Source organism: Dioscorea cayenensis, chromosome 19, assembly GCF_009730915.1.
Source record: "Dioscorea cayenensis subsp. rotundata cultivar TDr96_F1 chromosome 19, TDr96_F1_v2_PseudoChromosome.rev07_lg8_w22 25.fasta, whole genome shotgun sequence".
NCBI lineage: Eukaryota > Viridiplantae > Streptophyta > Magnoliopsida > Dioscoreales > Dioscoreaceae > Dioscorea > Dioscorea cayenensis.
In genome coordinates this window covers 30,873,404-30,885,386 of record NC_052489.1, presented here as the reverse complement: position 1 = coordinate 30,885,386, position 11,983 = coordinate 30,873,404, and the positions used below count along the sequence as shown (strand labels likewise).

The window sequence follows — 11,983 nt, the reverse complement described above, 5'->3', positions numbered from 1 at the left end:
AGTTAGTATATTTGTTCTTTGCGATATTACATGATAGGAAGATTTTCAAGTCATATAAGTACACTTCAGAAGGTCATTAAACAATGTAAATGATCATATAATTCCATACTTATCATTTCGACAACACTTATTTCTCAAAAAAAAATTTAAGCAACCACACATTTTGCTTATAAAGATAATAAAATAAATTTACCTCTCCATCCTATAAAGGTTTATAATTTTCTCGATTAGTCCCTCTAACATTGTTCATGTTTTACGATTATTCAATTTTTTATTGTTATTAATTTACCAACTTTTATAAAACAAAAATATTACTATTTCTATGAGTTACAACCCTTCCTCTTCAACACCGAGCATAGCCTCGTTGCCATAGTAAGCTCATCTTCCTCATGAACACATGTAACGTATAAATGAGCTTTACCACCCCTCTAGTCAAGTGTCAAGAATGCCGCATAAGCGATGCTCATGGGTGACATTAGAACATTTGGGCAACTTTATATGAAGTTAAAATTTACAAAATAATTTAAAAAGTAATATTTTTATGGGTAATGAAATTTGTGAAAATTTTTATAAAATTAGAAGAATTATAGATTTCTTCCTTTATTTTTGTTTAATAAAAATTATAACAATAATAATATTTATTTATCTCAGAAAATAGCCAAAAAGTCCCTCTAAGTTTTACTTATTTACAAATCGTGCACAAAATCTGATATAAAAAAATTATTCTTAACAACTTACTTTTGTAATATTTATATCATAAAAGTGACCGACAATGAGAAAATGCCCCTCAACTTTTCTAAGACGAGAAAATAATAAATTAAATAAAAATTTATGTGTAAATAAATAATGTTAAAAAAAAAATATACTATAAGATAGAATAAATTGATAGAATAGTAAGTGTAATTGAGAAGTAAACTGTAAAATTAATTAATTATGGTGTGTGAAAAATTTTGGGATTTGTAATTCATTTCATAAGATATCGACAACTGGTTTCGTTCTCACAGTAGGCCATTCAGGGAAAAAGAGCACAATCTCCAGCCTCAAAACCCATCTCTGGACTCTGACTGTGAAGCGGCTGATGATTCGAAGGTAGTCTCATCTTTGGATCGTCCGACCATCGAGTCGCCAAGGTTTCATCGCTTTAAACCCTATTTTTCGCCAATTATCTGAAATCCTGTGAGTTTTAGCATCTATGTAGCGATTAGAATGGCGAGTTTTTGATGCTTTTCGTTGCGGATTTGGAGTTCTTTGATGGTTTTGTGGTTTCTTGGTGTGAATAAAGTCGATAAATTTGTGTCTTCGTACCTTTGTTTCAATCTTTGTTTTTCCCCCAAAATCTGGGGTTTTCTTGCACCTCAAGTAGTTGCTGAAATGGTTGGATGTGTGCTATATGTGTTTCTTTTATGTGTTTGTGTTCTTGTTGTGTTTTCTTATTCCTTGTTGCCCTCTGATTATGTTCCTGAAACTTGTGTTTGTGTCCTTGTTTAATTGTGCTTTGCCTGCGGTCATGGAGGTGTGAAACTTGTATTCGATTCTTGAAAGGGAGGGGACTACCTGTGGATTATAGAGAGTTACTAATAGGATTGTACGATTCTTCCCCTACTATTTCTTTGTTGATGCGTTTGGGGCAGCCAGTTTGGTGCCCTAGTTGCAAGAACTGATCTTGGCATTGATTCTGCTTTGGAGCATGTTGTCCCAGTGGAACTCTTAATTTGCAGGATAGTAGTTATATTCTTGTTGCAGCAAGTCTTCTCTGAATGGATCTTGGGCAATGCTGCTCAAAATTCACTTAAGTGTGTGAGGATTCTGGCATCTATAGTAATAATAATAATAATAATAATAATAATAATAATAATAATAATTATCCTGATCGAGAACTTTTTGTGTTGAAATTACTATATTTAAAACAAAGCAATTGGTTTTTGGCCCTTTTCTTTTTTGTTAGATTTGAAACCAAGGTTGAATTAAACTTAAGAGATTCATATCTTTAGGATCCTTTTGTTGGTTTTGATAGTTTGACAAACCGACCTATGTAGATTACTGTCAGCTTCAACATTTTTATATAAGTTTGATGGTCAAGGAGAGCCTATCATAAGTCTCTATAAGTAGGTGGTTTGGTTAAGTACCATTCTTGACAAGTGGCTTCATTTTAATGTATTCAGGTTTGTTGGGCTATGCATCTATGGGCTTATTCTTAATCAAATGACTGTGATTAGGAATTTTGCCAAGTTAGGCTAGCAGATGAGGATTGAATTAAGTTGAATTGTAGAGAATATAATCTAGATTGTTTGTCTCTGGAAGGAAGGTTGTTGGGCTTATTGTCATCAAGATGCTGCTACCATTTGTGGAAGCAAGGAGAATTTTTCTGTTGAATTTATTCCTTTTGTGTCATATAGATGGCCAAACATGCTTCTACTGCTCACCAAAATACCCTTAGGTCTGTTTATTTTGTTATTTATCTTCTTTCTGTATAAGGTTCGCAAGTGCTGATTTTAAAATCTCTATCCAGGCCTTGGTATTTTCAAATTTATCTGGATGGCAATGCATCGTAAATATCTTCTGTTATAGACACTGCTAACACACCATGGCCCGGAAAGGTAACCAGCCGAAGAATGGCTTTGATCGCCATAAATCCAACAAAAAGATACTCAGTTCCGGAGTCTGTTGATGTGCCTCTGACTGAGAAAGAAGAGAAATTGTCACATGACAGAGTGGTGGATGGTGATGATCTCTTTAAAGGAGAAGAAAAGTGCAGGTCAAGTAATGGGTTTGGAAAGAGAGACAATACCAAGATGGGAACTGGTAAGAAAAATAAGCAAAGACCCAGCAGTGTTTCTTCCAATGATTTGTTAAATGATGGAATCCCAAGTTCTGACCAGTCAAATGACGTGCCAAGTGAAGTGGCAGATGCTGTAGATAGTGGTCTGTTATCTGATGCATCTCAATTGAGAGGGAATGGCTCGCCAATTCTTGGCAGCAAGAGCAGATTATCTAATTCTACAAGGGGCAGATTTGATGGTACATTATGGCAGAATGTGATGGGCATTTTTTCTTTCTCAGATACTGCAGTCTGCAGGAGTATAGGATCTTTCATTATGTTTATTATAAAAGCAGTCAATGGATGGATAGAGCGCCAAAAACCATGGGTCAACTCTTTAACAAGTGCTATACATGATGCTTGTGATAATATGCATGTTCAAGTCAAGCATTTTTCCCCAATTATTTGTGCGCGGGTTGTACAATTTGCAAAGCTGATGGTTCTTCTAGTGATGGTTTGGCTGGACTGCAATGTTAGGGGGCTTGATTCTCTGCTACGGTTGGGGATAACATCCTTCTTCACTTTACTTTGGTGCTCTATCCTATCAATGGCTGCAATGGCTGGAATCACAAAGATGGTTATACTTATGGTAAGTTCTGTTTATCTCCCGTTTTTGGGTCAACAATTACTGCAACTGAATTTTGTTTATGATGTCCTTTTTGCGCACTCTTCATGTTAGTTTTCTCCTAGCAAAGTTCATATCACAAAAATAAAGCATATTCATGCAAATACAGCGTGCTTCCACTGAAGTGTCCACTAACTTTAAACTCCTTAAACATGTACAAGATAAAGTTCCCTTAGTATATACTCTTAGGAGATAAAATTCCTTTTCCTTTGAAAATGTTGCTTCTTCAATGCAAACTAAGAGCGACATGCATTCTTATCTCAGTAAGGCGATCACTCTCTTTATTACTTTTCAAGTTCTATTCTCCAGAATTCTTATGTTCTTGGTAACAACAATAAGGCATTGTTGTCTCCCTAGTTTTGTTCTCCTATACTAAATATTATGTTGTCGGGTCCTTCTTATCGTTTAGGTAATTATGGATGTATCAAATTCTGCATTCTTTTGGCAATCTTGTTTATCTTTGTAAATCTATTTATTTGTGAATTCCATCTGCTGTAAATTTTGTTCATGTGTCTTAATACCGAGCACCTTTCTTTAACTTGAACTACTTCCTAATGATCTGCTTCTTTGATGTTATAGTGGGCAGTTTCCATAATATCTCATCATATGCGTTAGTTTTCACTGTATGAAACTACGCTTTCTAAATTATAATTATCCTGTGGCTATAGTTCTTTATTCTTTTTGTATACATCTACTTTCAGGTGTTTGCTGTCTTGGTTGGAATTTTTGTTGGGGTAACTCTTGCTGTCCTGCTAGTTGCCTTTTGTTCTACCTTAATTTTGTGGCTGTACGGCAGCATGTGGACCACGGGATTTGTCGTCCTATTTGGAGGTCAACTTTTTGTTTACATTCAAGTGGTGGTTTTTGGTTTTTGCATTTTATCTTTCGCAATATTCACCTTAATCTTAGTTCTTTGTTATGCAGGTATTACATTTGCTCTGAGTCATGAACGAATGGCACTCCTAGTTACTACATTATATTCTTTGTACTGTGCTAGAAGTTATGTTGGATGGATTGGTTTACTTTTTGGACTCAATCTGTCATTTATATCAAGTGATGTCCTTGGACACTTTTTGAAGAACAACATCAGTGAGCATGGATCAAATACTGGGCAAAATCAGGGTAGAGCAGGTCAGTTCTATGGTGAGGATATGAACGGTTCATCTGCAGATGATGCATTCCCATCTTCATCCACTAGACCAGCTGACCGCAGCACAAGTGACCCCTCAACAAGTGGGGCTGAGACTGAGTTAACATCTGAAAATGAAGTTGCGCGGCTGTTAAACTGTAATGACCATTACTCTGCTTTGGGGTTTGCCCGTTACGAGAATGTAGACATCTCCACCCTTAAGAGAGAATACAGAAAGAAGGTAATAATGCATGAACACTTAAAATGTTATATCATGTTTCTTGCTTGGTACTAGCTAGTCTTTTCATTATTCTCTCATGTCTTTTGGCTTTTCTAGGCAATGCTTGTGCATCCTGATAAAAATATGGGCCATGAGAAAGCTGCAGATGCATTCAAAAAACTTCAAAATGCATATGAGGTGCCTCTTTTCTTCACAAAGAAGATTTGACTTTGCATATCAAGTTATATGAAGACTTATGCTCATATTTTTGTGCAGGTTCTGCTAGATTCCTTGAAGAGAAAGACATATGACGATGAATTAAGGAGGGAAGAGATATTAAACTACTTTCGGAGATTCCAGGCTGCTTCACAAAAGGTATTGTTCTCTGTGCTGTTCAACCCCTCTCTTCCCAGAAAAAAAAATGTTTGAATATCCTGAGAACACATCCTATTGTAAATAGGTTAGCATTCACCTGTACATGGTAAAGGCTAATTCATGCATAGTTTAAGATGGGCATGGCAGTTAATTTTTTTTATATCAAGCATGCTAGTAAACCACATATAAAGCAGATCGTCATTACAATGAAACAGTTAATATAGTATAATGTAATGTTATATGACAAAAAGGGCAGGTTATTTTAGTAAGGTCCCTATTCAGACGTGATGGGATAAGTTTCTTCTTTTCCATACAAATTTGGGATTAATATTGATGAAAACAAATATAAGAACAATCTGACTGTAAGTTGGTTCCATGCTTGTATCTCCTTCAGAATGGAAGGCATAATTTCTTCAGTTCTGGATTCACTCATTTTGAGGCTGAAGCTGATGGGACTCATGGAGAATCAAGAAGAATAGCCTGCAAGAAGTGCAATGATTTTCACATCTGGATTTGTGTGGATAGATCCAAGTCCCAAGCAAGATGGTGCCAGGTTGCTTTTTTTAAAAATATATATATATATATATATATACTTGTAGTCTTGTGCTTACATACTACAGTATTTGATCTTGGTTCACTTTTGCTTTTACAATATAATCTATCACCATTTTGATCTAACATGTCCAAATTAATTCTTTAAACAGATTTGCTAACTGAGTGCTGTGTTCCTGTATGATTTTCTGGATTTTCAGGAGTGCAAAGATTACCATCAAGCAAAAGATGGTGATGGATGGGTGGAGCAATCGTCTCATCCTCTTTTGTTTGGACTACTGCAGAAGGTAACTACTGCAACCATTGAAGTTGCCTTATAAACGACAAATCTATGCATCCTACATTGATTCCATTCAATTTATGCTTGTTTCTATGATCTATATATTTGTTTCCTCTCTTGTGCACTTGTCGCCACTTGTGATCAGCAGTTTTATGCAATGTATTTACTGTCTCACTGACTAGAATTTATGTAGATGGAAGCACCATGCGCGTTTGTCTGTGCTGAAAGCCGGATATATGATGCAACTGAATGGTTTATTTGTCAGGTAAAGTTCTGGCCCTTCTACTAATGGTACATAGGTGTTCCAACTGCTAAGCATGACATGAGTAGGATTTCTGTTATAATTAGGAATTCATGTTTTTGCTCCTCTGGTGAAAAGAACCTTCCTAACAGTCATTACTCTCATTATCTGTGTTTTTTTTACTGTCACACACATCATCAAATTTGCGTCCTGATTATGTGTTGTAAACACGTTTCAGGGCATGAGATGTCCTGCAAATACGCACAAGCCAAGCTTCCATGTGAACACTAGTGTAATGTCAAGACATAACAGCGCCAAGGGAACAAGCTCCTCCCACAGAGGTGGCGGTCCGATGCCTGCTACAATGGATGAGCCCATGACTGAGGAACAGTTCTTTGAGTGGTTCCAAAATGCAGTGCAGGCAGGAATGTTTGAAGGTAATGCTAATACATCAAATGAGAACTCTTCTCCCAAAACCGGCAGCAGTAGCTCGAAAGGCAACTCCAAGAAAAAGAAGAAAGGGTAAAAACCATGGTAAAACTCAAAAAGATGGAACGGAAGTTTTAGTGAGGCCAGGCTGATGAGTATTTCCCATACTAAAAGCTAACAAAATAAATTTCTGATAGTAGAGATGTAAGTTTCCATGTATGAATGTCAGAGGGCCTCTTGATTGCTTTTATGCCATACACTTTTTAAGTTTTATTTTGATGATGTGCATCCTAGGTCTCCAATACTTTACTGTAGGTAAATTTCAAGTTTGCTGGGTAGAGGATCAAGTAAAAGTTAGTCATGTGCTATCACTCACGGTTGAGAGTTGTTGCATAAAATGATGGCAGGGAGTTGTTGATAATATGATAATGGTTATATATGCTACGCACCCATTGGAAACAAATATAAGCATTTCTTGAAGTGCAAGTTGGCAAAAATAAAAGCCAGTAAAGTTTGTGCAAAAAAATGTTTTGACTTCCTAAAACAAGCAATACAAAGAGTTGATAAATATTTAAGATAATCATTGGCTTCATACAAAACGAACAAGGAATTCTTTAACCTGATCAATGTATGGCGACTGTGTCGGGATTATATGACCAAGGTCATGCTCAATGACCACGGCACACTCTTCGTCAAACAATTGAACAAGTTCTCTGCTAACATCAGGTCTAATCTGCCTGTCTTGGCCCTGTTTATGACCGAAGATATGCAATGATGGGCATTTTATGGAACCCTTGCCAATTGTATCCAGACATGCTGAGAAGCCAGAACATAAGATTGCAAATCTGAAAGTCAAGATTGTCATGGTTGCCATGGTTTCTCTGTTGCTTCTCACAGATCAAGGCAGCCATGGCGGCTCCTTGTGAGAAACCAAGGATCCCATCAAAGGGGCCCGAATGTGATACCACTTGCCTGATATAGTTATAGGATTCTTCGAATCCAGATGTTTGTTGCTGATACTGCAGAGGATCAAATGGCATATCTGCCATCCTCCAGCCTAATTCTTTGGTGTGGTTAGAGTCGGAAGCAACCAGCCATGCAAATCGTTTCTTGCTGTTCTCTTGCGGTGACGGTTGCTGGATTGAATTGCTTAAATTTGGAGGCTGCTCCGATGAAGAGCTCTTGGAGTTTTGTTCTGCTTTGCTAGGCCGTTCTTGATAAATAAACGGTAGCTCATGTGGCGCATCAATGAAAGTGAACTCTACCATACTCTTAAGTTTTTTAGCCAGTGAAGATGTCCTTCCTTTGAAACTTGACGCATTCTGCCTGAAACCGTGCAAGCAGAGAATCCTTAACTTCCTTTGAGGGCTAGGACCTGTGATGTTTAGCTAATCAGTAGATTATATCAAGGATAAAAAGAGAAAAAAAAACACGCCTTGAAAACAAAAGTCATAAAGTTATCAACATATCACTTGGTGAAAAGGTCTTAAAACTCACATATAATTTCAAGATGATGGGTTTGGTGCAAGTAAAAGTAAAAAATAAAAAATAAAGAAAGAAAGAATTGGTTTGGTGATAATAACTTAAGGATAATCCATATGATGCAAACTTACCATTTCTTCTAGGCCTGTCAGAGACAGAAGTTGAACGACCATCTAAGGAGGTTAATTCCACTGCAGTATATTCAGATGAATCAGATGTGAAATCTGAATCCATTGGGTTGTCGTCTTTTAATGGCAAAGTTCTGTCACCCTTGCAATGTCTCTGGCACAGCTCGCAGACATATCTTTCACTGTTGTCACCCTGTTATCCAACAATTAAGCATAAATACTAGAATTGATATGTCTAAGGCCTAAAAAAAACAAGATCTTTTAAAATGCCAATGAATGTAATCAATAATGACCCAATATACTGCAGGAATATCTTCACCATTGAAAATACCCAATTTGTGTATAAATCAAAGTTGGAAATAAGCTGGGGGTGATATCCAGATCCAACTGTTTATATGGCTTTTTATATTTATTAGAAAAAAAGAAGCCAAATTTGACTCAAATCTAAAATTATAGTATAAATAGAAGTGAACAATACAGGTAAGATGCATCAGATAAGAAGAACAAAGCTCTCAATGTAATCAACGTTAGTACAGATAATAAGGCAAGTTGGATATTTAAGTCTTTGGAATGGTATGTGATCTTGAATACAAGCATTAATTAAAAGTAAAAGACATCACCACCAACCTGACAGCTGTAACACACCAATACAAGCATCCTACAGTGCTTACATCTGCACCTAGATGAATAATCATCAAAGGGAGAATGACATATTAGACAAGCTCCGAGAATATTTCCATCCAGACTTCCGACTGATATCCTGCAGCATCAAATCAAAGATTTGCATATGAGTCAGGCTGCAAAGCATATTTCATTCAAATAATATTTAACAATATATCCATAAATATTGACAATATCATAAATACTAACAGTTAAACCTCACCTATGATCAAAGACAAAATTCTTTCCTTTAAAATAGCCCCCATTAGGAAATTGCTCCATATATCTTTGAATTCCACCAAACAACTAGCACAGAGCATAAGAAAACAACAAAGTTCAGAACTGCATATGTCAAAGTGTTGAATATAATCACTGATGAAGAAACGGCAACTCTTGTTAAGGATTTGCATCACCAAAATTTAAAAAAGTTTACACAATCCTGTAACCCAATAGCCTAGAGAACTAACTTATCATATTAACAAGTTTCATAAAGGTAGGACATATATTTAACTATATATGGCAGAATGCTCCAATACTGTCCAGCTATTTCGTGTGTGATGACCATTATGAATAGTATCCCCAAATATTATCCAAATCACATTAATTGTAGAAAGGTACTCATCAGCTAAAATAAATGTAGTGCAGAAATATGTAATTGTGTAGAAGAAAAAAGAAAACAACATAGAGTCTACCTGAAACACATTCTCAAAACCTACACCTTTGGACTGGATGTAGGCTGATGCCATCTCACATCTAATGCCACCAGTGCAATACCTGAAAGCAGTAGAAACCACATTCTTCACTGGCTGTAATAAATAGTGTACTACCAACTACTCTTTTGAGCCAATACTCGGCAATCAATTTAAAATGTATCAAGGCATCAAAATGATATTACAAGGGAAAAAAACCAATCAGTATAATAGTATAAATCACATATAACAGACGAAAGGCATGAAAGAAGACAATGCCTGCTATAGTGCTGCAAAGAGACAAATTCATCAATTGACATAAAATAAAGGCAAAAGTTGTGAGACAGTTGTATACTCTAACAAGCTATAGCGCATCAACTTCATATCATGAACTTTAAATACTGACATTTCTTGACAAAGGCAGCCGACTCTTAATAAGCTCATCAGTTAAACATATATATATATAGAAATCCTAGATTATTATTGGGAAAAAAATGAATGCTCCCAAAGGTCATGGGACTGACGTATAAGTTTGACATGTGAGTGCTTACATAAGGACTTGTTTGCCACGCAGTTGCTCAGAATGTTCATCAATCCAAGCGGGTAAATCACTGTATTGTCTTATTTCTGGATCTAAAGTCTCCACATTAGAAATCTTGAACTTGCCAATCCTTGTCTCATATAGATTTCCTTGCGTCCAATAAAATTAGTTTCTGACGCACAGACTCCTGAGAGTCCACAGCATTTTCTGGCAAGGGTATACCTTCATCAGCAAGCCAGCTTCATCCACAAAATCATCATTGAAAATGAATGGATAACTTAACATCTCTCCCATGCAGAAAATCCACAACAATAAAAAATAAATAAAATTTGGTGCTGATATTTTGAATTTTCATATTGAACTTTCAATTGGCAGAAACCCAGCATACCAGCAGCATCTTGGAGAAAAGAATGGAAATCCATTGCTGAGAGATGCCTTCCAACATTGGAAATTTCTGGTAACTTCAGTGAAGGATTTGAACTCAAAGTAACTAATTCCTGAAAAGATGACGAGAACCATCTTGAATTATTAAGTGGAACAAAAAATATTGAATAGGTTGTGAGAATCCATATCTGACAATCACAAACCTTACAAGTGAACAAAGGATAGAAAATTGCAAGCCAGATAATCCTAAAACAAATTGTCATTCTCTTGACGAACTAAATGCAAAGAAGACCAACAACAGGCCTTTCAGGTGCGAGAGAAAACCTTGACAATACGAACAGAGAGGTCTGTGAATCCGCACTCCTTCGCAATCTTCTCATTAGAAGGTTGATGACAGGATGCAAGTTTGAAGTCAGTTCCATCAAATAAGGTGTCAGACCTCATTTCCGCAATGTGCTTCCTAAGTAATGACATCTTCCCACCAATCTGCCAATGTGAAAGAGAACAAATAAATGCAAAAAGTACAGTCAATCATGAGAATCTACTCTACACCAGATAGAGGGAAAGTAAAACAAAAAGGGAAATCGATGGAAAAAAAGGATCAAAATGCCCTACATGTTTCCTTTTATTTATTTACCCATCTGGTTTTGCTCATTAGAAGAAGGCAGTAACAAAGTTCCACTAATCTCCACAATTTTCCCAAGAACTTCATCCAAACCAATCGGTTTCAAAAACACTTTTTTTTTTTTACACGACTTGTGACTTCTTAAACATGATAAAAATTGAGTATCATTCTCTTTGGCATTCATGGATCAATCAGATTAGATGAAAAGACAAAAAAACATCCAGAATGCCAGATTCTTCCAATTCCTTAAAGAAATAGGAACTAATACTGCGATTCTGCATCAAATTCCACACACCCAGAGAAAAACCAACGACAGTGAGAGATCCGAGCACAAAGCGAGTAAAGGCCAGGGGCTCACAGTGACATTGACGCCATGGGGAGCGACGCGGACGCGACCGAGGAGACCGAGGGCACGGCAACGGGACTCATAGAAGCTCGCGAGTGCAGCCACATCAGGTACGTCGGCGTATTTATAGTAGAGGAGGACCCCTTCTCCTCCTTCCCCATCACGGAGGCTCTCCGCCATTGCCCGCAGCTCAAGTCCGCCAGCAGAACCCCAACCCTAAATTTGCATCCACGCAAAGAAGTTTGAAGTTCACGAGGTGGGTGGGTAAAATCAAAGATGGGGTTTTAATTTTCGGATCTTTTAAGTGTTTGTTTATTTATTTATTTTATCTATTTATTTATTAATTAATAACCTGATCTTTAATTTTTCTTTTAATTTATATATATATATATATATATTTTTAAAATATCAGGAGTTTAACATAACAATTGAACATGAGTCTAACTCAACCACCAATAA

General features: G+C 36.5%; 2 protein-coding genes across 4 annotated transcripts; one reads left to right on the top strand and one right to left on the bottom strand.

The window, feature by feature from the left end:
• The first annotated feature begins 981 nt into the window (after nucleotides 1-981).
• Nucleotides 982-7,030, top strand: LOC120283489. Of its 3 annotated transcripts, XM_039290183.1 has the most exons (11): nucleotides 987-1,130; nucleotides 2,163-2,437; nucleotides 2,510-3,407; nucleotides 4,145-4,274; nucleotides 4,368-4,813; nucleotides 4,910-4,990; nucleotides 5,069-5,167; nucleotides 5,562-5,720; nucleotides 5,920-6,006; nucleotides 6,193-6,264; nucleotides 6,479-7,030. In XM_039290183.1, exons 3-11 carry the CDS (start codon nucleotides 2,613-2,615, stop codon nucleotides 6,764-6,766), a joined length of 2,157 nt encoding a protein of 718 aa, XP_039146117.1. In that variant the 5' UTR covers nucleotides 987-1,130; nucleotides 2,163-2,437; nucleotides 2,510-2,612; the 3' UTR covers nucleotides 6,767-7,030. The 3 variants fall into 3 exon arrangements, with proteins under 3 accessions (XP_039146116.1, XP_039146117.1, XP_039146118.1); XM_039290182.1 differs by lacking the exon at nucleotides 2,163-2,437 and having other exon boundaries at nucleotides 982-1,130; XM_039290184.1 differs by lacking the exon at nucleotides 2,163-2,437 and having other exon boundaries at nucleotides 991-1,089.
• A 178-nt stretch (nucleotides 7,031-7,208) lies between these two features.
• LOC120283490 (rhodanese-like domain-containing protein 6) lies at nucleotides 7,209-11,814 on the bottom strand. Its single transcript, XM_039290185.1, is given in 11 exon segments — nucleotides 7,209-7,528; nucleotides 7,530-8,044; nucleotides 8,283-8,472; nucleotides 8,907-9,039; nucleotides 9,163-9,245; nucleotides 9,632-9,713; nucleotides 10,180-10,316; nucleotides 10,318-10,376; nucleotides 10,558-10,666; nucleotides 10,878-11,039; nucleotides 11,537-11,814. Coding segments are annotated over 11 exon segments (1,908 nt in total). The 5' UTR covers nucleotides 11,705-11,814; the 3' UTR covers nucleotides 7,209-7,258.
• Between the last annotated feature and the right edge of the window lie 169 nt (nucleotides 11,815-11,983).